The 22,845-nt window shown below is 35.5% G+C and overlaps 1 protein-coding gene across 1 annotated transcript in view; it reads right to left on the bottom strand.

Annotated features, from left to right (window-relative positions):
- Positions 1 to 4,057: 4,057 nt before the first annotated feature.
- Positions 4,058 to 22,845, bottom strand: part of LOC123566525 (uncharacterized) — a 58,153-nt gene continuing 39,365 nt past the window's right edge. Inside the window, exons 8-12 of the mRNA XM_045360706.2 lie at positions 18,446 to 18,611; positions 15,902 to 16,068; positions 15,059 to 15,189; positions 13,544 to 13,616; positions 4,058 to 11,159 (exon numbers count right to left, since the gene is read on the bottom strand). Coding sequence (XP_045216641.2) covers positions 11,046 to 11,159; positions 13,544 to 13,616; positions 15,059 to 15,189; positions 15,902 to 16,068; positions 18,446 to 18,611 — 651 coding nt within the window. The 3' untranslated portion in view covers positions 4,058 to 11,045. The remainder of the gene's footprint in view (positions 11,160 to 13,543; positions 13,617 to 15,058; positions 15,190 to 15,901; positions 16,069 to 18,445; positions 18,612 to 22,845) is intronic.

The raw sequence follows: 22,845 nt of genomic DNA on the forward strand, positions 1-22,845 counted from the left end.
AAGATTTGAGCGTTTAGTCTGCTTTACAGTATTTACCTGTAGGTAATCTATAGTTAAATACATGCATGACTTTCTTATCTTATATCTGACTTTTTCTTTTACCATTACCATTACTTTATAAAAAAAAAAACACTTATGTTGAAAGTCAAGTACCTGTTTAATGACTTCCTAACAGCCTAATTTGACATGACATGTAAAAGCTAGCTGCCTTAAGTGCTTAGGTCTTTAACATCACTATCAGTGGCTTACTGTTAATTGATAAAAAGGTGTCAAAGAATAACAATAGATTCTGTTTGATATTTTGATTAACAAAAATGATTATGTCACACTTAAATGGTTATTATGAATTTGCGCTTTGGAGCTCTCCCGGATTTTAAATGTATAGTTCAATGCATTAATTTGCATTATAGATACACTGTGAATGTTATTGAAAATTTAATTGGTTACAAACAAATAGTGCTAGTGTTTTAAGTAAAATTGTATGTTCAAAAATGTTTCATAACTAGATAGCCCATATATGATTTAAATTTTATCAGTATTTAGGCTGAATATTGTGCATACCTGAACATTTGGATTGTGTTTTATGTCCTTCAGATTGAGGTTTTTGGTATATCTCTGGATCTGGACGCATTGGTCAAGAGGGCTAAGACACTTTCCTACGGAGGTGAAGGCCCCAGGTTCGAATCCTGGCTACTCCCATTGCGGTGTGTCCTTGGGCAAGGCACTTTATCACGATTGCCTCAGTCGACCCAGCTGTAAATGGGTACTGGTTTGGTCAGCAAAATGCTGGGGGTGAGGTATAATTGGTTTTAAATGTTCTTAATATAGGGTCGCAGGAAAGCTCTATAGAGCTTATGTTAATTGTTTCACCAAGCGAGGGTAAATAAAACTTACCTTTACCTTTTATCTGATCTGGTTCACACCAAGTTAACTTGAACCTGGGATTTCCAGTGATACAGAAAATAATGCCTTAGTAATGCTAAGCATTAGCTTTAGCATTACTAACTTTGGCATTAAATTAGCATTATTTTTAATGCTAACATTGTGGCATTAATCATTACTTGAAAATAATAATGCATTAGCATTACTACAACCCTGCCCGCTCAAATCAAAAGAAAAGCTAGTTAACAATCTAGAAGCCTCATTTATGACCTTATCTTCATGAAACTAAGTCAGAGTGTTTACCTTGATAATCCCTAAGCCAATTCGAAACTGGGTCATGTGGGTCAAAACTAGGTCACCCGTTCAAGTCAAAGGAAAAGCTTAATTGTTAACATTGTAGAAGCCACATTTCTGACCCTATCTTCATGAAACTTGGTCAGGATATTTCTCTTAATGATTCCTATGTTAAGTTTGAATCTGGGTGATGTGGAATCAAAAACTAGGTCTCCCACTCAAATCAAAGGAAAAACCTGCTAACACTCGTGAGGCCACATTTATGATCCTATCGTCGTGAATCTTGGTAACATGGGTATGGACTGTTACAACGCTATATTTTGCACTGACCTCCAGATCTTCCAAAATAGATATCACGAAATTATTGCTATATTTCTTAAGATGGCTTTGAAACTTATAGTTACTGACAGATCATATGTTCTGGAAACACACGAGAACTAGTTGTTTTTATTCTGATCACTCACAGTCCGTCGTCCTTAAATTTTTAATTTAAACGATATCTCCTCATAAACCTCTAGGCCAATTTCATCCAAACTTCACAGGAATGTTCCTTGAGTGAAGCTCTACAAAAATTGTCCAAAGAATTGCAGAACTCTGGTTGCTATGGCAACCGAACAGAAAAACTTTAAAAATCTTCTTCTCAAAAATCTAGAAGCCCTAGAGCTTAGATATTTGGTGTGAAGCATTGCCTAGTGGACCTCTACCAAATTTGTTCAAATCATGACCCCGGGGTCACTTGATTTTACATAGGAAAATCTTCTTCTCAAAAACCATGGTGCAGAAGCCCTAGAGCTTAGATATTTGACATGTAGCATTGTCTAGTGGACCTCTACTAAAGTTGTTCAAATCATGACCCCGGGGTCAAAATTGACCACGCCCCAGGGGTCACTTGGTTTTACATAGATTTCTATAGGAAAATCTTCAAAATAAAAAAAAAATAAACCAGAAAGCCTAGAGCTTAGATATTTGACATGTAGCATTGCCTGGTGGACCTCTACAAAATTTGTTCAAATCATGACCCCCAGGGTCAAAATTGACCCTGCCCAGGTGTCACTTGATTTTACATAGGAAAATCTTCAAAATTTTTCTGAAACCTAGATCTGTATATATTTGACATGTAGCATTGCCTAGTAGACTTCTACAAAATTTGTTCAAATCATGACCCCGGGGTCAAATTGACCCCGCCCCATGGGGTTACTTGATTGTACATAGAAAAATCTTCAAAATTTTCTAGAAATAAACCAGAAGGCCTAGAGCTTAGATATTTGACATGTAGCATTACCTAGTGGACCTCTGCCAAATTTTGTTCAAATCTTGACCCAGCCCCAGGGGTTACTTGATTGTACATAGGGAAATCTTCATTAATTTGCTTAAAATAAAGCAGAAGGCCTAGATCTTAGATATTTGATATGTAACATTGCCTAGTAGACTTCTACAGACATTGTTCAAATCATGACCGACGGGGTAAAATTGGCCCCGCCCCAGGGGTTACTTGATTGTACATTGGAAAATCTTCCAAAAAATTTCTAAAAATCATCATTTTGACATTTGAAACATGTAGCTGATATTGCTCAGGTGAGCGATCCAGGGTCATCATGACCCTCTTGTTAGTAATTTTACCATCATTTGTAACGGGGTACCATAGGTAACCTGCAAAAATATTTTATTGCTCCACAGTGCATTGATCAAGAACGCATGAAAAATTTTATTGCCAAGGCGGCCGGGTTCGATTTCCGACTCAGACAGGTTACTTTTTTGTCTCGATTTAGCATTTTTAAGATGCAAAAACTCATGTTCTAATGTTCATAATAAAGATAATTTTCTACCAAAAATCTGGAGGTCAGTGCCTTCAAAGAACAAGCCTTGTTTCTATTAGTCTGTTTATGTAGATTTAGGGGAAAATCTTGCAACAGAAGGCAAAGCTGTATGTACGGTCATTTTGGGTGTTGTTAACGTACACTCTACTGCGAAAAATCCTGGCACATTTCCGTTAAAACATGGAATTTTGATGTCATGTCAGCAAATTTTCTGCCGCCATTCATGCACTATCAAATTTGATCTACTATATAAGCATTCCGAATCAAAATAAGACAAATTGGAATTGAAAGAAAAACAAAAAGGCAGAAACGAAATATTTTCATATATCTTAACAATACGAATCGGCTATATGCCACATGTATAATTTACTCGAGCAATGCCCTCATGAAATAATTTTGCAGACATATAACCTAGCTCTTAGTATTTTGGTATGTTAAAATATGACTCTGCTATAGATATTATTTTGTATTTTAAAATCCAGCGGTCACTTTTGCGGAGTCATTTTTACCGCCTCGGTAGCCTAGCTAACAGCTGAGCGTTCACTTCAAGGATGGGAGGTTGTGGATTCTGTCCCCAGCCGTGTCATACCTTGTGATGGTGGATACCATCAATTTGTTTGTATGTAAGCTTATTTATAGCTGCAACAAGTAGCCCATATGGGCGGCTGTATGGGTTCTTCTGAAACACTGTAGTAATTTTTCTTGGAGAATAGTGCAGTTTACAGATGACACAATTCCAAAAGTTTCCTGGTTCTTTACTGTGCTTTTTGTACAGACCTATACACAGACTCTTATACTAATTTTAGCAGAATGTGGTACCTGTCAGGTAATATAAGTAAGGGAAAGAACTTTGACTATATTTTAGTCCACTTTTATAATATGCTACTTCCCTTCCATCACTTACAGTTGCAAACGTATATATATTCAATATTTCAGTCCTTTCAAGGTGCACTGTCAGAATAATTGTCAGTAAAAGAAACACATGAATTCTCAGAGACTTGCTGTATGAGAAAATTAACATGTTCAATTTACTGTAGTGGAAGCACATAGATAAATGGAGAAAGTATTTTTGCATCATTTTATTATTTGTAAATGTATACAAATGTACTAGTATATTATGTAACAATTAAAAATTTCCAGACTGAAAATAAATACTTTATTTACAAATATGGCACAAGAATGTTACCTTGATGGCATCTGAAAAAGGGATGTGAGTCAGATCTTATGTGTACAAATTAAACTGCTTAAAAACGGTATATAAAAAACATTATAGTCATTTTATAGTATGACATCTCTTTTGTTTCGGCTAAATCCTTTGACAAGACTTACTGTTGGAGGAGTTTTCCAGATAAAGACTGTATTACTTTCGCACAATACAAAGCATTTTGCAAATAGGACTATAAGTCTTAAACCAGGGCAGGTACATTCATGTCCTGTTAATATATGTAAGTTCATTTCACAGTGATCAAATTGAGCCAAATCTCCTGAAAAATGTAGGAGTTATGTGACCCTCCTGCCCCCAATCCCATCCCCCTAAACGCCCTCTTATATTACCACTATTGGTATTCTTTAAAATGATATAAAAATATCAAATAGCAATAACAAATACATACAGATGTCAAAAACAAAAAACAAACCTTGTAAAAGAACAAACATTAGTTCACACAATACATTCTAAGGTTTAACTCAATAAAATTTAAAATATTTGATTCTTTTTACAAACCCTTTGGAGCATGACAGTGAATTTTTAAGAAGCTGTGAAAAGAAAAGATTATATAATTAAAGGAAATAAGGAGACTAAAACATATATGGCAAGCTTAGCTCTAGGCAAATTTTTACAAAAGCAAGCATTAAAAAAACACTCAAAATAAATGTATGACAATTTTTTAAGAGCAGTCCGAAAGACAGCGTGCTCAACTATCCGGTGATCTGACAGTAAAATGAATTTATGTCTCAATAAGAGAACTCTACTTCAAAAGGAAGATACACAAAGATATAAAAAAACCTTACTACTCTGAGGGGTAACATAATTCCAAGTATAACAATTGGTGTCCTTGACCATGGGTATAATGAGTCTAGCCTCTGCACATACATGTACTTTGTTTGTATGCTGGACACTGTTTATGTGCAGTTACAGTAAGATATAAGCAATAGTAACAAAGATATGACAGAAAAACAAAGGTTGCCAAAAAACTTTAACCTTAAAAATAACCTAAGTATAAAACCTTGGTGACCTTGACCTTGGGTATAATGGGCCCAGCCCCTGCACATACTTTGTGTGTATGCTGGACAATGTTTATGTGAACTTACTGTAAGATATAAGCAATAGTAACAAAAATATGACAGAAAAACAAAGGTTGCCAAAAAACTTTAACCTTAAAAATAACCTAAGTATAACACCTTGGTGACCTTGACCTTATGTATAAGGGGCTCAGCCCATGCACATACTTTGTTTGTATGCTGGACAATGTTTATGTGAACTTACAATAAGATATAAGCAATAGTAACAAAGAGATGACAGAAAAACAAAGGTTGCCGAAAACCTTTAAACTAGAAAGCTCATGCTGGCGCCGGGGGCGAGTAGTATAGCACCCCTATTCTCGGAATAGTGGAGCTAAAAACATATACAAGACTGTATATCCTTCCAATATCCTTAACAGGCTTAACTTAAACACAACAGCTTCAGGATGGCCTGTAGGAGTTATATTATGGTGTGTAATTTTTTAGTCACCAGTACGCTATGACCTTGACCTTTGACTTAATGAGGTACTAAGCAATAAGGGTCATCCCCTGATTATAGACTCACATGCTATGAAGTATGAGACCTTATGCCGGCTATTGGTACTTTGCGAAACGGAACGAAACGAAACGGAACGAGGGGCACCATATGGGGAGAAATAAAAAATCAAAATATTATAGTAAATTACATGAACCCTGTATAAACATTAGTTGTTGAATGATGTATAATGTCCGATGAAACTAATGATATGCAAAACATCAAATATGAAACATGTTTTGTCTTGTTTCGTTCCGTTACGCAAAGTACCATTACCCACACAGGTATTGGTATTTTGCGAAACGGAACGAAACAAACATTAAAAGGGGTTAGATATATCAGTGAAAAGGAATAAAACCCTATCTTTTCTTTGATATACATTCATAGTAGTTAAAAGCATAACACTGAATGGTTATAAATGCATACATCTGTTAACAAGCGCAATAGTATTTGAACTAGAGCAACCCTATATGATGTACCGGATATATATAAAGTCTTGTAAACATAAACTGTCGAATGATGTATAATGTCCGATGAAACTCATGATACGTAAAACATAAAGAAATGAAATAGATTTTGTCTTGTTTCTACAACAACTGACCAGAAACTGTCAGGTATTCAGATCTCTGTGACTGACTTTTGATCAAATGATCCTAAAAAACAACAGAGACCACCTGCTTACAAGAGGCAATCATCCTGCCCAAGAATTCTTCAGTTATTGATTGGAAACCATATTCAGTCTTATGGTCACTCACCTACTGAGTCATCTACTGACCACAGGTAATCACCGTATGAATTTTGACTCCTATAGACCTAAGTATTCCTTGCATATTGATGATAAACCATTTTCAGTCAAAACATCACTGCAACCTTGACCTTTGATCTGATCCTAAAAACAACAGATGTGATATTTTGACTACAGGTAACCAGCCTATGAATATTGCCTATTCTAGGACAAAGCATTCTACAAGTAATGATCAGATCCAGAGTGTCAACAGACATACATATGGACAGACCAACATGAGAAAAACAACAATATACCCGCTCTTTTTGAAAGGGTGGAAAACGCAGAAAAAATAACAAAGCATACTGAAATATGCAGAAAAAATATTTGCCAGAAAAAAAACTATTTCAATGCAATCAAGAGAAAACAAAATGAAGCTATAATTTTCAGTTTTCCACATGAATTAGTAAGTTAAAGAATACCCTTCCCTAAGAGCATACAATTAGGATGCAATATTTTCTTAAGAGAAAATTAAGTCTAGTGTTCAAGTGAGAAATAGATGTTAACATATATGTACATAAAATGGATGTCAAACAAAACATCTATTTTTCAATGGTTTTTACCAATATTTAGTCATACAATAACCCATGTAGCATCATAATGCCACAATACCATAGCTCAATGTAGTTTATTTCATTGACTTTTATTGACACTGTTTGGTGCTTTAACATGTACGGAGAATTTATTACTGTCTTTTAAGTGAATTACTGAAATATAATTGTGAAATATATGTGGTAATTTCACAGTAAAAATGTTTTTTTCACCATTAAGGAACTACAAGATAGGTACACTAGGCACAGAACACAACCAATTAGGGTAACAGCAGACTCAGTTTGATTTAGTCTGTTCATAAGAGGTAATTACATGTGCAGTGGAATTCTACTTTAGTAAAATTAAATGGATTCCATGATCCCAAAGAATACAGCAATATAAAAACACTGACTTCAAGTACAGGGATACTTCTTACAGCTGCCACATGGCACTTAAAGACTGCTGTTCAGATCACTAACAATATCTATAAGGATCCTTTGAAAAGCAGGAAATCTGTTTGTTTTACATGTCAGAATCAAAGTATATTCCCTAAAAATCAGATCTTACATTTTTAGTCATGGCTATGTACACTACTGCTGAACATATTGGATTGATTAAAGATATTTTAACTCGTTAAAAAACTACAAGATGATGGCATGATATAACAGCAAAAAAAAACCTGAGTGGCTGAGATTGTATGTATATAAACAGGTACTAAAAGACAGTAGATCTACTATCAAAGAAATAAATAACATGAGCTGTTTGTAAAACACATATACTCCCACTCCCATTTTCAGTTGAAAGATCACTATGACCTTGACTTTTAACCTACTGATCCCCAACAAAATATGGGTCATCTAATGACCAAAGGCAGTCCCTCTATGAACTGTAGGCAAATGCTTTTTTTAGTCAAGCTGAAAATGTTTTCAGTCTCAACATCACAGTGACCTTGCCCTTTGACTTACTGATCCCCAAAATAAAAATAGTCATCTACTGACCGCAGGTAATTGTCATATGAAGTCTTAAAGCAGTAATCATAGGGTTTTTTAGATACTGAGCAGGAACCATTTGAGTCTCAAGGTCACTGTGGCTTTGATCTACTGACCCCTAAAACAATAGGGATCATATACTGATCAGAGACAATCATTCTATAAAGTTTGATGACCGTAGGCTAAAATATTCTTGAAGCAGAATTCTTTTCTAGAAGTCACTGTGACTGACTTTTAATTTTCCGACCACAGAAAGGCAATCATCCTATAAAGTCTGATGACTGTAGACAAAAGCATTCCTTAGTTACTGAGCAAAACTAAAGGTCACTGTGACATTGACCTTTGACAAGACAGACACAAGAAACACTTGGGGTGACCTATTGACCAAAGGAACTCATCTCTATCCTATGAAGTTTTATGGCTGTAGACCGAAGGATTCTTTAGTCATTTAGCAGTCTCAAGGTCACTGTGTAAGCATACATAAACAAACATTTATTTTTGGCATCTCTTAACATTATCACAGAAATATAATGTATATAAAAACTGTTCATGAATTTGTACAGAAAACAAAAATATATATTCTGTTTGGCCCTTTAGACATGAATGAACATACACAGATGAAACATGAAGTCAAGTAAACACAAAAATTTCTTAAACATGGATGTTTTTTTTTTGTCATCACAGAAAAAAATTGCATATGAATGCGTATCACAGAATTACAAGTGTATATATGTATTTAAAATAAAAAGTCCCGTTCCATGCATCAGCAATACATATATTTTTATCATACAACATATCACAGCTGAAGCTTGGTACTTCGACCTTACTTATATTCAAATTCTGGCTATCTTAAAGACTTTTTCCTGTCAATATTCCTGCTTCATTCTGTTTAAGTCAAACTAGATACACTGTGTAAAAGTAAATCATGAGTCCCATCAGTTAAATTCCCAAGTATTTACCTATGTGTCACAAGTAAAATCTGAGTATACAAAGGCTTGATTTTGCTTGTAACCAAGTATAATAGGGTTATTATAACAGTAGCTTGATCTGGGATGCAGTATTCGGCTCGAGTGGATTTTGCGAGATCGGATCTCATGAGGCGCGCAAGCGCCGAGTGTGATCCAACCTTGCAAAATCCATGAGAGCCGAATACAAAGACCCAGATCTAGCTACTGTTATAATGACCCTTTTATTATATACCTTTACCATTTTGATTCTTGTTTTGTTCTTGAAGGAAGTCTTCAATGCTTATCGATATTAAATGGAACTTAGTGAACTTTCTATGTGCGCGATTTATAGAAATGTGTCGGGTCATGCATATTAATAAAAATAGTCCGGCAGCATACAATACGGAAGGTACAATACCGAATTTAAAAGGTACAATACGGAATTTTTGTATGTTTGTTCATATTTCATTGTGAAATACAAGCCGATTTTTTACAGAATTTATATAGGCATATAATAAACAAGAGCACCGCCTTGCGGGTGCTGACGCTCATCTGATTTTTTTTGTATAATAGAAATATTGTCCTACCCATGATTTTCTAAGTCTAAAAAGGGCCATCATTCTTGCAAAAAGCAGGATAGAGTTATGTTTCTTGATGTACAGTGTCCTCTTATGATTGTGAAAAACTGTTGCAAGTTTTAAAGCAATAGCTTTGATAGTTTATGAGAAAAGTTGCCTTAAACATAATACTCAACCAAGAAAATGATTTTCTAAGTCCAAAAGGGGCAATAATTATTGCAAAAAGCAGGATGGAGTTATGTTGCTTGCTGTACAGGGTCAGCTTATGATGGTGAACAAGTGTTGCAAGTTTCAAAGCAATAGCTTTGATAGTTTAAGAGAAAAAGTTGACCTAAACATAAAACTTAACCAAGAAATCTGATATTTTCTAAGTCCAAAAGGGGCCATAAATCTTGCAAAAAGCAAGATGGAGTTATGTTTCTTGCTGTACAGGGTCAGCTTATGATGGTGGACAAGTGTTGCAAGTTTTAAAGCAATAGCTTTGATAGTTTAGGATAAAAGCTGACCTAAACATAAAACTTAACCAAGAAAACTGATTTTCTAAGTCCAAAAGGGGCAATAATTCTTGCAAAAAGCAAGATGGAGTTATGTTTCTTTCTGTACAGGGTCTGCTTATGATGGTGAACAAGTATTCCAAGTTTCAAAGCAATAGCTTTGATAGTTTAGGAGAAAAGTTGACCTAAACATAAAACTTAACCAAGAAATCTGATATTTTCTAAGTACAAAAGGGGCCATAAATCTTGCAAAAAGTAAGATGGAGTTATGTTTCTTGCTATACAGGGTCAGCTTATGATGGTGAACAAGTCTTCCAAGTTTCAAAGCAATAGCTTTGATAGTTTAGGAGAAAAGCTGACCTAAACATAAAACTTAACCAGGCAACGCCGACGCAGACGCCGACGCCGACGCCGACAACCGCTCAAGTGATGACAATAACTCATCATTTTTTTTCAAAAAATCAGATGAGCTAAAAATGATATTATAGTTTTTTGGGAAGAAGTGGACCTAAACAAAAATTTTAACTGACACCGACAATCAAGTGACGACAATAATAATAATACTTTAATCAGAAATTGTTACAGTGTTTTTGTGTTTTCCTTGATTAATACACATAACAATGATAAAACAATATGGAATACCTGTTAAGATCATAGTCCTATGTGTTTACATGTTAAGTCAGAACTATGTACAGGAGAAATGTAAACTTGGTTGGTACAGACTATTAATGGCCCTAACAAATTTTGACAGGCCCCTTGAGCTTAGCAAACAAACTTGGACCGTAAACTCTTATTGTCTATTAACAAATATCAACTATTGTACTACCTCATATTTCGTACCAACACCAGATATACTGTAAACTATAAATGGAACATACTATAAATAGAACATGTGTAATATCGAAGCATATTTTGATTTGAACATTCTGGGAGTCCATCTAGTGTGCTCACTGTCAATGACTGACATGCTTCCCTAACGCTTGGACAGCTCTGTCAAATTTCATAAGATCTTCGAGTGTTTTTAACTCCAACTTCATCTCTAACCAACGGTAGAATGTGTCTGGTGACTGGAATAAGAAACAAGAGGGTCACTGACCCTAAAGCGCTCACCTGTGTACAAGGCTTCAAGTGTGTTTGTGTAATGTAATGGTACAAGTACCAAGTTAGGTTTCATTTATGTTAGCCTACATTATATACATGTTGCACACATTTTTGAACTTAGAGCAATAATTTGAACAATTATGGTTCTGATATTACATGCCAAGTATCAAGGCTCTAGCTATTATTGATTCAGAGAAAAAGATTTTCAAAGTTTCTTATATATAAGCCTATAATAAGTACATGTCACACACAGATGCATGGCCATTTTTGACCTTAGGGCAATAATTTGGACAACTATGGTAGACAGTCACACCCTTATATCACATGCCAAATAGCAAAGCTCTAGAGAAAAAGATGTTTAAAGTCTGATAGCTGAAAACCTATTTCTAACCAAAAAGACCCATATGTTCAATGTACTGGAACCATTTGAACAACTTTTAAAGAGGGCTACCCAGAGATCATTTGTGTAAAGTTTCATCAAAATCCATTTAGTGGTTTTGGAGATGTTGTTTAAAGAAATTGTTGATGAAAAGTGACCACGCCCTCTGGCGGCCATATTTTTTTACAAATCAAAAAATTTGAACAATATTTGTAGAAGGTCACACATGGACCATTTGTGTGATATTATTTTAAAACTGGGCTAACAGTTTTATACAAGAAGATCTTTATACATATAGGGAAACGTGACCACGCCCCCTGACAGCCATTTTTTTGACAAATTGGAATAATTTGAATATTCTTGGTAAAGGGTCACACAAGGACTATTTGTGTAAAATTATTTTAAAATCGGGCAAACAGTTTCACAGAAGATTTTTAAAGTTTCAACTATACACATTTAGGGAAAAGTAACCACGCCCTCAGGTGGCCATGTTTTTTGACGATTTGGAATAATTTGAACAATCTTGGTAAAGAGTCACACAAGGATTTGTGTAAAATTATTTTAAAATTGGCCAGTAGTTTCACACAAGAAGATTTTTTAAAGTTTCCACTATATACATATAGGGAAAAGTGACCACGCCCACTGGCGGCCATGTTTTTTGACAAATCGGTAAAATTTGAACAATCTTGATAGAGGGTGACATAAGGACCATTTGTGTGAAATTATTTCAAAATTGGACCATTGGTTTAGGAGATGTCGTTTGAAGATTTTTCTACTTTTAGCTCTGGCGGCCCCTATGTGCAAACCAAGCGGAACCGTTTGAACAACTTTGGTAGAGGACCTGACCCAAGGATTATCCAGGCCAAGTTTCATTAAAATCCATTCAGTGGTTTTGGAGGAGATGTTGTTTAAACACAATTATTGACGATGGACGGACGACAGACACAGCATGATCACAATAGCTCACCATGAGCACTTTGTGCTCAGGTGAGCTAAAAATCCTACAAGTTATGATATTGTGAAATCAATTAATTTTCTGGACACGAAATTTTGTGGTTTTGGCCAAAAGGACTATTTTGTGGGGATATCAATTTTGTAGATTTCAACTGTTGGGAGATATGAAAAATGGGACTATGTATGATTGTTGGGATTTAACTTTTTTGAATTGATGCAATCATGAAATCCGTGAAAATAGGTTTGCTATTAATATTAATAATTTCATAGTATTCTTGTAATCTACAGAGAGATTAACAATGATATATCATAATTTTAGTCAAACTGACACAGATTAGGTTATCAGGTACCTTTCCAGCTTTATTGGTGGAGGAAAACCTGCAAGGATCGATTTCAGCTATAGTCTAGCACCTGGTTAACCTTTGACCTTTAACAAGCCAGCTGAAAGGTTTCCTCACATTCTGGAGCATTGAACCCTGTGGCAGAAGGAAAGTGTGAAAAACCTCTGCACTGGAAGTTCTCAATGTTACTCAGTGTCTTGTTTTCTGTTTTTACAGGTCATACCATCACTTCCTAGCTTTAAAGGTGCAGGAAGACCCAGGTGTCTCACTGGGTATTATTTCAGAAATGGTTAGTACCAACAACATTCCCTGAAGTCTACTTGATTTCTACACAAGTTGACAAGCTGAGTCTGATTCTATTGAGAAGAGGAGCAATGATTCAAAATCATCAACCACAACCACTTGGCCGAGGAGGCTCCTTACTTACAGTATAAATGTCCTTTAATATCTGGTAACTTTCCTTTCGTATGTTAACCATTGAGCAAGGATGAATTAGTCTTATACACAAATGTGTTTGAGTACCCCGTTGAGGAAATTCTCTACTAAATGATTACACTAAAGAGAATGTTTCTTGTGAGAAAGTTGTTAGTGCGTTGTTGAGGAAAAAAAGCCTTTGCAGTTTTCAGTGGAATTAATATACTGGTTTTAAAACTGAAGAAACAACAATCAGTCATACCTTAATCATGACCTTGTAAAGGAACTCTAACTGCTCTCCTGTCATTCTCTTCACTTGTTTGAAAGCACTTCCCCTTTAATTAATAATAATAATTATAATAACTGCACCTCATGAGATCTATATCATTTTAAACACCTGTCAGCAATAATGTACTTACGTAATATAATAGGGTTATTATAACAGTAGCTCAATCTGGGATGCTGTATTCGTCTCCAGTGGATTTTTGTCAGATCCGATCTCACGAGGCGTGTAAGCGCCAAGTGTTATCCGAATTTACAGAATTTATATAGGTATATAATAAAAGTGCCTATGATTGTGTGATTATAACTGTTATGGAGCATCACCTTTGTGGATATCAATTAAATACTTGCAATATGTGTTTTCTTAGCATATATGAATAATTAAAATCTACATATAGGGGCAATGAGGTAATAAATCATTCATCAACCAAATCTTTTGACCTTGCTCCAAGTTTTCCCATTTTTAGGTGTGGCAGCCCCTAAAAGGGGTTAAGTAGAAACATCTGAACAGATTTGAGAATGGTCTACACAAGGCTGCTACAAGGTCAAGCCTGGTGAAGGTTCATGAGGAGCATTTTAACATTTTTCTATTTTTATTTCAAGCAACTACTGAAAAGGGTTAAGCATGTCCAATTGAAAAATTGAGAGAGGTGCTTAAAAGGGAATCTTCACATCAAATTTAGTTAAGATACATCAATGTGTTCAAGAAAAGAAGGTCTGCCATTTAAAGGGTTTTACTATTTTAAGCTCTGCAACCCTTTAATGGATATTAACCAAAACCAAATGAAAAACTTGTGGCAGGTCCAAACAAAGAAGATGCAGACCAAGTTCAGTGAATATATGTCAAATGGTTCATGAAAGAAGTTGTTTAAAGGTTTAAAGTTTTCTATTTTTAGATCTGGTAGCCCCTAAAAGAGGCCCAGTGGGCCCATTTGAAAAAAGTTATGAGAGATCATTAAATAAATTACAAGGATGCTATAATTTTAATTTACATAAATAAAGTAGTTCATGAGAAGAAATCATTTTAAGTACTTGTATTATTAGCTACAGCAGCATCTGAAAGGGATCAAATGAAGCTAATGTGAACAAACTTGAGAGATGTCCATACAAGGATGTTACAGACTAAGTCTGGTGAAAATCCTCCCAGCAGTTCACGAGAATGAACTGTTTTAAGCTTTTTTCTATTTCAGCACTGGTAGGCCATAGAAGAAATCAGTTTGAACCATTTGAAGAAAAGTGCAGAGGGATCCATACATAGATTGCTACAGACAAAGTTCCGTGTAACTTAGACCGGTAGTTTCTGTGGAGATGTTTAAGTAAAAATGTTGATGCCAGGACCACAGACATCCATTCGTCCTTACTAATAGCTAAACCTGAACCTTTGGTTCTGGTGAGTTTATAAGCAAATGGTAAAATACATGTGTCTACTTGAACTGAAGTTCTACGACCTTCCTTTAACATGTGAATGAAGATAAATTATAAGAACTACACTTACTGTAACTTGTGTTCAGTTATCCAAGAATCTATCTGTGATCTTGTCCAGACTCGTACCCGTGTTGCTGCTGACGATGTTGTGTCTGGTACATCTGGTTTTCTCACCACTGGAGGAGGTTCATCATCAAGTTTCTATGCAATGAGAACATTCAGTCTGTTTTTATTCCATTTTGTTTACTATTAGTTTCAACCCCTACCAGCTACAAAGCGGCAATAAGTCAACTTTAGTCATTACTTTAGACATGATTCTTTAGTCTATCATGGTATTTTCTAAGACTTTACATACTATGCGGGATTGCAAACTTAAAGTTAAAGGCCAAGTTTGTCCCCTGAGAAGAGAACCTCAAGGTAGTGCTAAAAGCAAGATTTCTTTGTTGAGCTTCCCAAATAATTCTATTTTTCCTCCTGTAACTAAGTATTCCTGCAAAAGCCTGAAATTTTGAGCAATGGACATGCCTTGAATAAATTTGACAGAAAAACACCAGCAAATACAACACATGTATTTATTCTGTTTAATTCCATGTACCAAGTATAAGCAATATTTGCTGAAAAGGATTAGTTCTTATTTTTCATTTTACCAAATTTAGCCAAAAAAACATTGTTTACTTGAAGACATATTTTTACCTAAACAACTCTTGAAACTTCTTTATGTTGTATTATAGTGAAATCCTTTAAACTGTACTGGAAATGGCAGCCAGTATTTCATGGCATCTTACATTCACATATTTAAAATTTTAAAGATGAGATAAATGTAAACTCAACTGCCAGGATTTAATTTTGTACACTGATACAACAAGGAAATCAGTGACTATTTACTATATAAAATGCAGATTAAGTTACTCACAATTTGATCACGAACTTTTTTCATCTGGTCATCAAATGGATAGTGAGGTGAAAACTCTATGTACAGCCGGGCACCAATTAGTGCTCCAAGCCAACCATCAGGCTTATACCCTCGCTGCATCTTTAATGGCACAATGTTTTTCTGTTGAGCATATGCATAGTCTGCCTCTGAAGGAAATCATATAAGGCCAATTAAATTTTGACAAAACAGCTGCACCGTGAGAAAACCAGCATAGTGCATTTGCGACCAGAATGGATCCGGACCAGCCTGCACATCCGCGCAGTCCAGTCATGATCCATGCTGTTCGCTAATGGTTTGTCTAATTGCAATAGGATTTGAAAGCAAACAGCATAGATCCACAGATGCGCAGGCTGGTCTGGATCCATGCTGGTCGCAAATGCACTATGTTGGCTTTTTCATGGTGTGGCTCAAATGTATTTTTCATTCTCATCCATCAGAGGTTCGACAAACTTCCAAGATGAACCTCTGATTTATTCCTTTGGTTTATTTGGTGAGCATGCCTACTCTAATTACTACTAGGAGTGGTTTCAGGCAATCAATGTTTGCCATTATTTGGCACACCGAATTAAAACTTCAAACAAGGTGTGAGCAAGGTACTTCCTAACAATGGAAAAAGGTAACAGTCCACGACTGATGTGCCAAAAGTTCAACTAGGGAATCATAGTAGACCTCTGGTATGCGAGAATGTTATTTTTAAGAAGAACGATGTCAACACAGTATGACACATGCCCCTTGAAAATGCTTGATAAAATGATTTAGTATAAACAGAAGTCCAAATGGGCCTAAGCTGCTCACCGAAGAAGGATCTTGGTCTAGTGACCTTGTTTCTGACCAAGTCTGGTCAACATCTATTAAGAACATTTAAAGTTATCAAGTGGAACAATTACATCAAACTTGCAAAAGATCAATGCAATGGTGCTACAAAGCAAGTTTGGTGAAGATACAAGAAGTTGTTGTTTAGAGGCTTTTCAACTTTTAGCTCTTGTGGATCTTAAATGAGGTCAGGCTTAGCCATCTGAACAAGAGAGCCATACATGAATGCTACAGACAGTCAAGCAAAACCATTTGAACAAATTGACAAATCCATACAAGGATGCTACAGACCAAGTTTAGTAAAGATCCATAATAGGGCACTACAGGTATAAATTTGGTGAAGATTCACCAAGTAATCGCTCACAAGTTGTTCAGAGGTTCAAAGGTTCTATTTTTAGCTTTGGTGGCTCCTGATAGGGGCCAAGTGGAACCACTGGAGAGAGTGGACCATACAAGGCTGCTACAAGCCAAGTTTCCTAATGATCCATCAAGCAGGTCATCAGAAAAAGTAAATTATTTTTTTTTTCTACTTTTAACTCTGGCCACCCAGAAAAGCATGTGGGCTGTCTCTCCAAAAATGTATGATAGATTCTTACTATAAACAAGAGGGCCAAGATGGCCCTAGGTCACTCACCTGAGAAACATACAATAACAGTGTAAAAATGTTCGACCTAGTGATTTCATGGAAACAAATATTCTGACCAATTTTCATTAAGATTTGGACCAAAAATGTGGTCTCTTAAGTGTAAACAAGTATTTTCTTCAATTTGCCCTAGTGACCTAGTTTTTAAGCCAAGATGACCTACATTTGAACTTGACCTAGATTTGATCAAGGCAATCATTCTGACCAAATTTCATGAACCTCAATTGAAAAACACAGCCTCTATCAAATACAAAACGTTTTTTTTTATTTGTCCTAGCGACCTAGTTTTTGACCCCAGATGACCCATATTCAAACTTGACCTTAATTTCATCAAGGCTATTGTTCTGACCAAATTTCATGAAGATAAATTGAAAAATACAGTCTCTATTGCATACACAAGGTTTTTCTTTGATTTAACCTAGTGATCTAGTTTTTGATCACAGATGACCCATATTCTGTCTTGACCTAGATTTCATCAAGGCAATCATTCTGACTAAATTTTATGAATATCCAGTGTAAAATGCATCCCCTATTGTGTACACAAGGTTTTTCTTTAATTTGACTGGGTGACCTAGTTTTTGACCCTAGATGATCCTAATTAAACTTTACCTAGATTTCATCCAGACAAACATTCTGATCAAATTTCATGAAGATCCAGTGTTAAATGCAGCCTCTATCACATACACAAAGTTTTTCTTTGATTTGACCTAGTGACCTAGTTTTTGACCCCAGGTGACCCATATTCGAAACTGACCTAGATTTCATCAGGGCAATCATTCTGACATAATTTCGTGAAGATCAGTTGAAAAATACAGCCTCTATCGCATACACAAAGTTTTTTTTAGTTGACCTAGTGACCTATTTTTTGACCCCAGATGACCCATTTTCCAACTCTGTCTAGATTTCATCAAGGTAATCATTCTGACAAAATTTCATGAAGATCTTTATCGCATACACAAGCTAAATGTTGACAGACGACAGACAGACGCCGGACATTGAGCAATCACAAAAACTTGAGCTCAGGTGAGCTAAAAACTTGTGCAACATGTGGTTCTTGTATGACTTACCTGTTCTACAGTTCTGACTGTTTCTGTATTGTTCTGAGAAGCAGATAAGAATAACATAGGCTTCCTCTACTGCTCGTGCCATTCCCTCCAGTAAGTTTGCATATTTATTCATCTCTTTTACATCTATCCATGTTGGATAACCTTCATTCTCAAGAATCTGGTGTATCTAGAAGTAAAACAGTAAATGACTTGTGAAACTTGAGTTTATTACCAATAAACACCTGTACTTGAAATGTGAGATGCTCTGAACAAGAATTTGGTGTATCAATATGCAAAAGATGAAATACCTGTACATGAAACTTGAGTTTATTACCAGTAAATACCTGAACATAAAATGTGAGTTTTTTTACTATGGGATGCTCTGAACAAGAATTTTGTGTTTAAAGTAAAACGGTGACACCTGCACATTAAACACGAGTTAACTATCCCCCGCCAAAGGCAGAGGGATATAGTTTTGGCACCGTCCGTCTGTCCGGAGTCATATCTAGAAAGTGAGTTGTAATATTTAAATAAAACTTCAAATACATGTTCATCACTATAGGGAAATGCGGCTCGTCAAGTTTCAGTCAGATTGCCCAAGTAACATTAGAGTTATGGCCCTTAGAAGTGTTAACTATATAGGGTACTATAAATATGGCAATTTCTGCTTCATAACTTGTGACATATTTGACCTAGAACTATGAAACGTACACTGAATTTAGATAACCATAATGTGGTAGCACACACTCAATTTTGTCAGGATCTCTTCAGAAACTTCAGAGTTATTGCCCTTTGTTTAAAAATCCACATATTTGTACATAACAAACTAACCAATTGGTAGAATTCCATTAAACTTCTTTCATTTTTTTCCATGAACATTTATTATCAACAAGTGAACTTGTGTACCCCCACCGCCCTAGGTCTAAGGTCAAGGTCACACTTAGAGGACAAAGGTCGATATTTTGTCTGGAGCATTTCTTCTTCATGCATGGAGGGATTTGATGTAACCTGGCACAAATGTTCACCACCATGAGGCATAGTGTCATGTGCAAGAACCAGGTCCCTAGTTTTAGAATTACTTCCCTTTGTTGTTACTATAAATAGCTTATATTGTAACTTTTTTATTACTGGCTGTAGGGAAAAATCGAGACCACTTTTCTGTGGTACAACATGCATATTACATGTTAATTTTTAGGTGTATTTTGATCTATCTCTACCTGGTAAGGATTTTTGTGTGGACTAAGAATTGTTTTTTTTTTTTTTTTTTTTTTTTTTTGGATTAACTTCCCTTTGTTATGATGGGTGTATATTGTGACATTCTGGCACTCTTGTTTTTAAATCTTAAACCTTCCATGAATATTTATCAACAAGCAAAGTTGTACCCTCCCCCTACCCCACTCCTCCACCAAGTCACCCCAACCACCACGATCATGCACCCGTCAACAAATTTTTTTTTTTTCAATCAATATTTTTGAGAAAAGCACATGTCTCCCACAACTGCAATCATCTGAATAGTTATGTATCTGTGTCAACCATGCACCAATGACTTAGAGTGCGAATACTGGCATCAACCATGCACCAATGATCGACTTAAAAGTGAGGGCACTGGCAGCGATTTTTAGCAATTTTTGGTAATTCAAGGGCCATAATTCTGAAGTGCCTAGGCCAATTTGGCTAGTTATCGAACTTGGCTGAGGACTTATTGGCAAACACATTTTGTTCAAGTTTGGTTAAGATGGGATGAGAAATGTTGACTTAGAGTGCGGACAATTAAGATTTGTGACAGACAGACATGCAGACAGACAGGAGTAAATCAACATGTCTCCCACCACAGATATTACTGTTATCTATGGAGAAAACTTTTGTTTACTAACTTGTATTTAGCACCTCTGTTGGTGGCTGTAATTCAATGACTGCGATCCATTACTTGACACATTGGTTGGAAGGGATAAAACGTTTTCCCACAGAGGTGAAGGCCCCGGGTTCAATTCCTGGCTTCTTCTATTGCGGTGTGTTCTTTATACAAGGTACTTTATCATGATTGCCTAAGTCGACCCAGCTGTAAATGGGTAAAGGTATAATTGGTTTTAACTGTTCTTAAAACAGGGTCGCTTAAAACTGCTACAGAGCTTATGTCCATTGTTTTACAATGGGACGGTAAATAAAATTTACCTTTACCTTTACTTGGTCAATTATCGACTGAGAAAAGGTGTTAAGTGACTGCACGTCCCTGATTGAGATCAATACATAGACAATTATCGACTGAAAAAAGGTGTGAAGTGACCGAACTTCACTGACTGAGATCAATACCTAGACAATTATTGACTGAAAAAAGGTGTGAAGTGTCTATAGAGGACAAAATATGCAGTTGGAAGTAAAATCACTTGATAGCTGACCTCTTTAGGCAGGTAACCATTTAATGGAAATAATTTACAGAGTAAACTTGGTTGGGAGGGATTTAAGTTGGCCATTTATGACAGGCTGTCACTTACCAAAGGTACTGTTAGGGCAGGTGAGACTGTACCATTATTTACTCTTGGAAACTTGATCATAAATATCAATATTTTTCTGACTTCAGAAGTTTACTGTATTTTTACCTGGGTATGCCTTAAATGGGCATATTTATAGAGTCATGAATACAAAATATATTTAAATGCTTTTCCTTTCATATCCTTATGAAATTAATTCAAACTGCCTTTCATATCTTCTTTTCTCTTACATTTCACAATTTCAAACACTCCAGTCTTGCATCCTTTTCAGTGTCAAATCTCTAATATCAAGCTGTGGTCAATATATTTCAAAGCAATTTAAAGAATCCCTGCTTAAAGGTCATCTGAGGAGACACAAGAGAATTTATTTGCACTCATTATGAAAATTATTATCTATAATTATTACTATAAATTCAGGCTTGTAACTGTAGGTAACAATGTGATAATCTTTCTGTGAATTACTGAATGCCAGATGAGGTACTGGTAATATAATATGTGTACTAGTAGTAGTCAGAATTGATGATCATGGCAAATTTCCCAAGACTTCACACTTGGACAGAATAACCAATCCTAATACACAAGCCTAGTGCTGCTGGAACAAACAAATTAGCAGGTCCTAACCACAAGGTCAGTCCCCTGGCAGTCAAAACTCATCCTTAGTGACACATTAGAAGTGAAGCATGTCTCTAACAACCTTGAGAGGAGAAACTTATCTTTATTTGCAGGTAGTCTTTATTAACTTGCAAATGTTTAAGTTGAACATAAAACAAGAGTACAACATTTCGAGCAAAGTTGTTTCTGTTCACAGTATATATGAAATTTTGCAGATATTTAATTACATACTGTTGCTTCCCCCCCCCCCCCAGAAGTTGTGTAACTGAACAGCAAATTTAGCTTTAACAAGAGTGCCATAATGTCAAAATATATGCCAGTCAAAGCAAATTTCTTTACACTAGCACATGTATTTGCAAATGGAATTTTAATTTTGTGGTTGTTTAGTAATTATTGTAATTCTTTTGTTTTTCTAAGTCCACAAAAAAAACTCCTCACTAGGTAGAAATATCTTAAAATACTGTGAAATCATTTAATTTCGTTGGCACGAAATTTCGTGGTTTTGGCCAAAACGACTGTTTTGTGGGGACGTAAATTCGTGGATTTTCAATTTTTGAAAAAAATTTTTTTTCCACAGGAATAGATCTACTAGTACTTCTGTCCTTACATGTGAAACATACACATGTCAAACAGCACTACTATGGATACCGAATTAGCAATCTACGCCGCGGGAGATTTGCGAGTGATCATGTGCCAATTAACGACCGCATTATCTATAATTATACGACCCCTAATTTGAAAACTTTTGTGAAATATTCAATAAAAAAGTCAGCACCAATCAAAAAGTGTCAAAACCGTAGCACCTTGCACAATTAGCATTCATAATCGAAACAAATATAAAGTTGACCATTGATCATTTGATCGTGTAAACAAGAACTATTTTTTGTACTGCCAATTAAAACAAACTATTACAGATTTAGATAATGTTTTTATTCCGTATTACTAGTATAACCATAGTAATCCTTACATAAACTATTATAAACTTGTCCGATTTTTTTTTCAAAATGAATGCGCATCTGCATCTAAAATTACAAGCTGTTGAACTTGTGCGTGTGTTATTTCATGCTGAGAAATGTGTAATGTGAATTAGGTATTAATGCATTGGACGCGCTAGCATTTTATAATATTTAATAGTTCCAAAGTCGTAATATTTTACTACATGTTAGTAAAAATAAAGGCGGGGCCGAAAAAAACAAATAATAGCTGTATTATAGTCAGTTGGCACGTGATGCTACGTCAAACTTCTATTTTCAGTATCTACTTTTACTTTGACAAGCATGTCACAAACCACAGGTACATTTCTAAATGAAATACATGCAT

The sequence above is a fragment of the Mercenaria mercenaria genome, chromosome 8 (assembly GCF_021730395.1).
Source record: "Mercenaria mercenaria strain notata chromosome 8, MADL_Memer_1, whole genome shotgun sequence".
In the NCBI taxonomy this organism is placed as follows: Eukaryota; Metazoa; Mollusca; class Bivalvia; order Venerida; family Veneridae; genus Mercenaria; species Mercenaria mercenaria.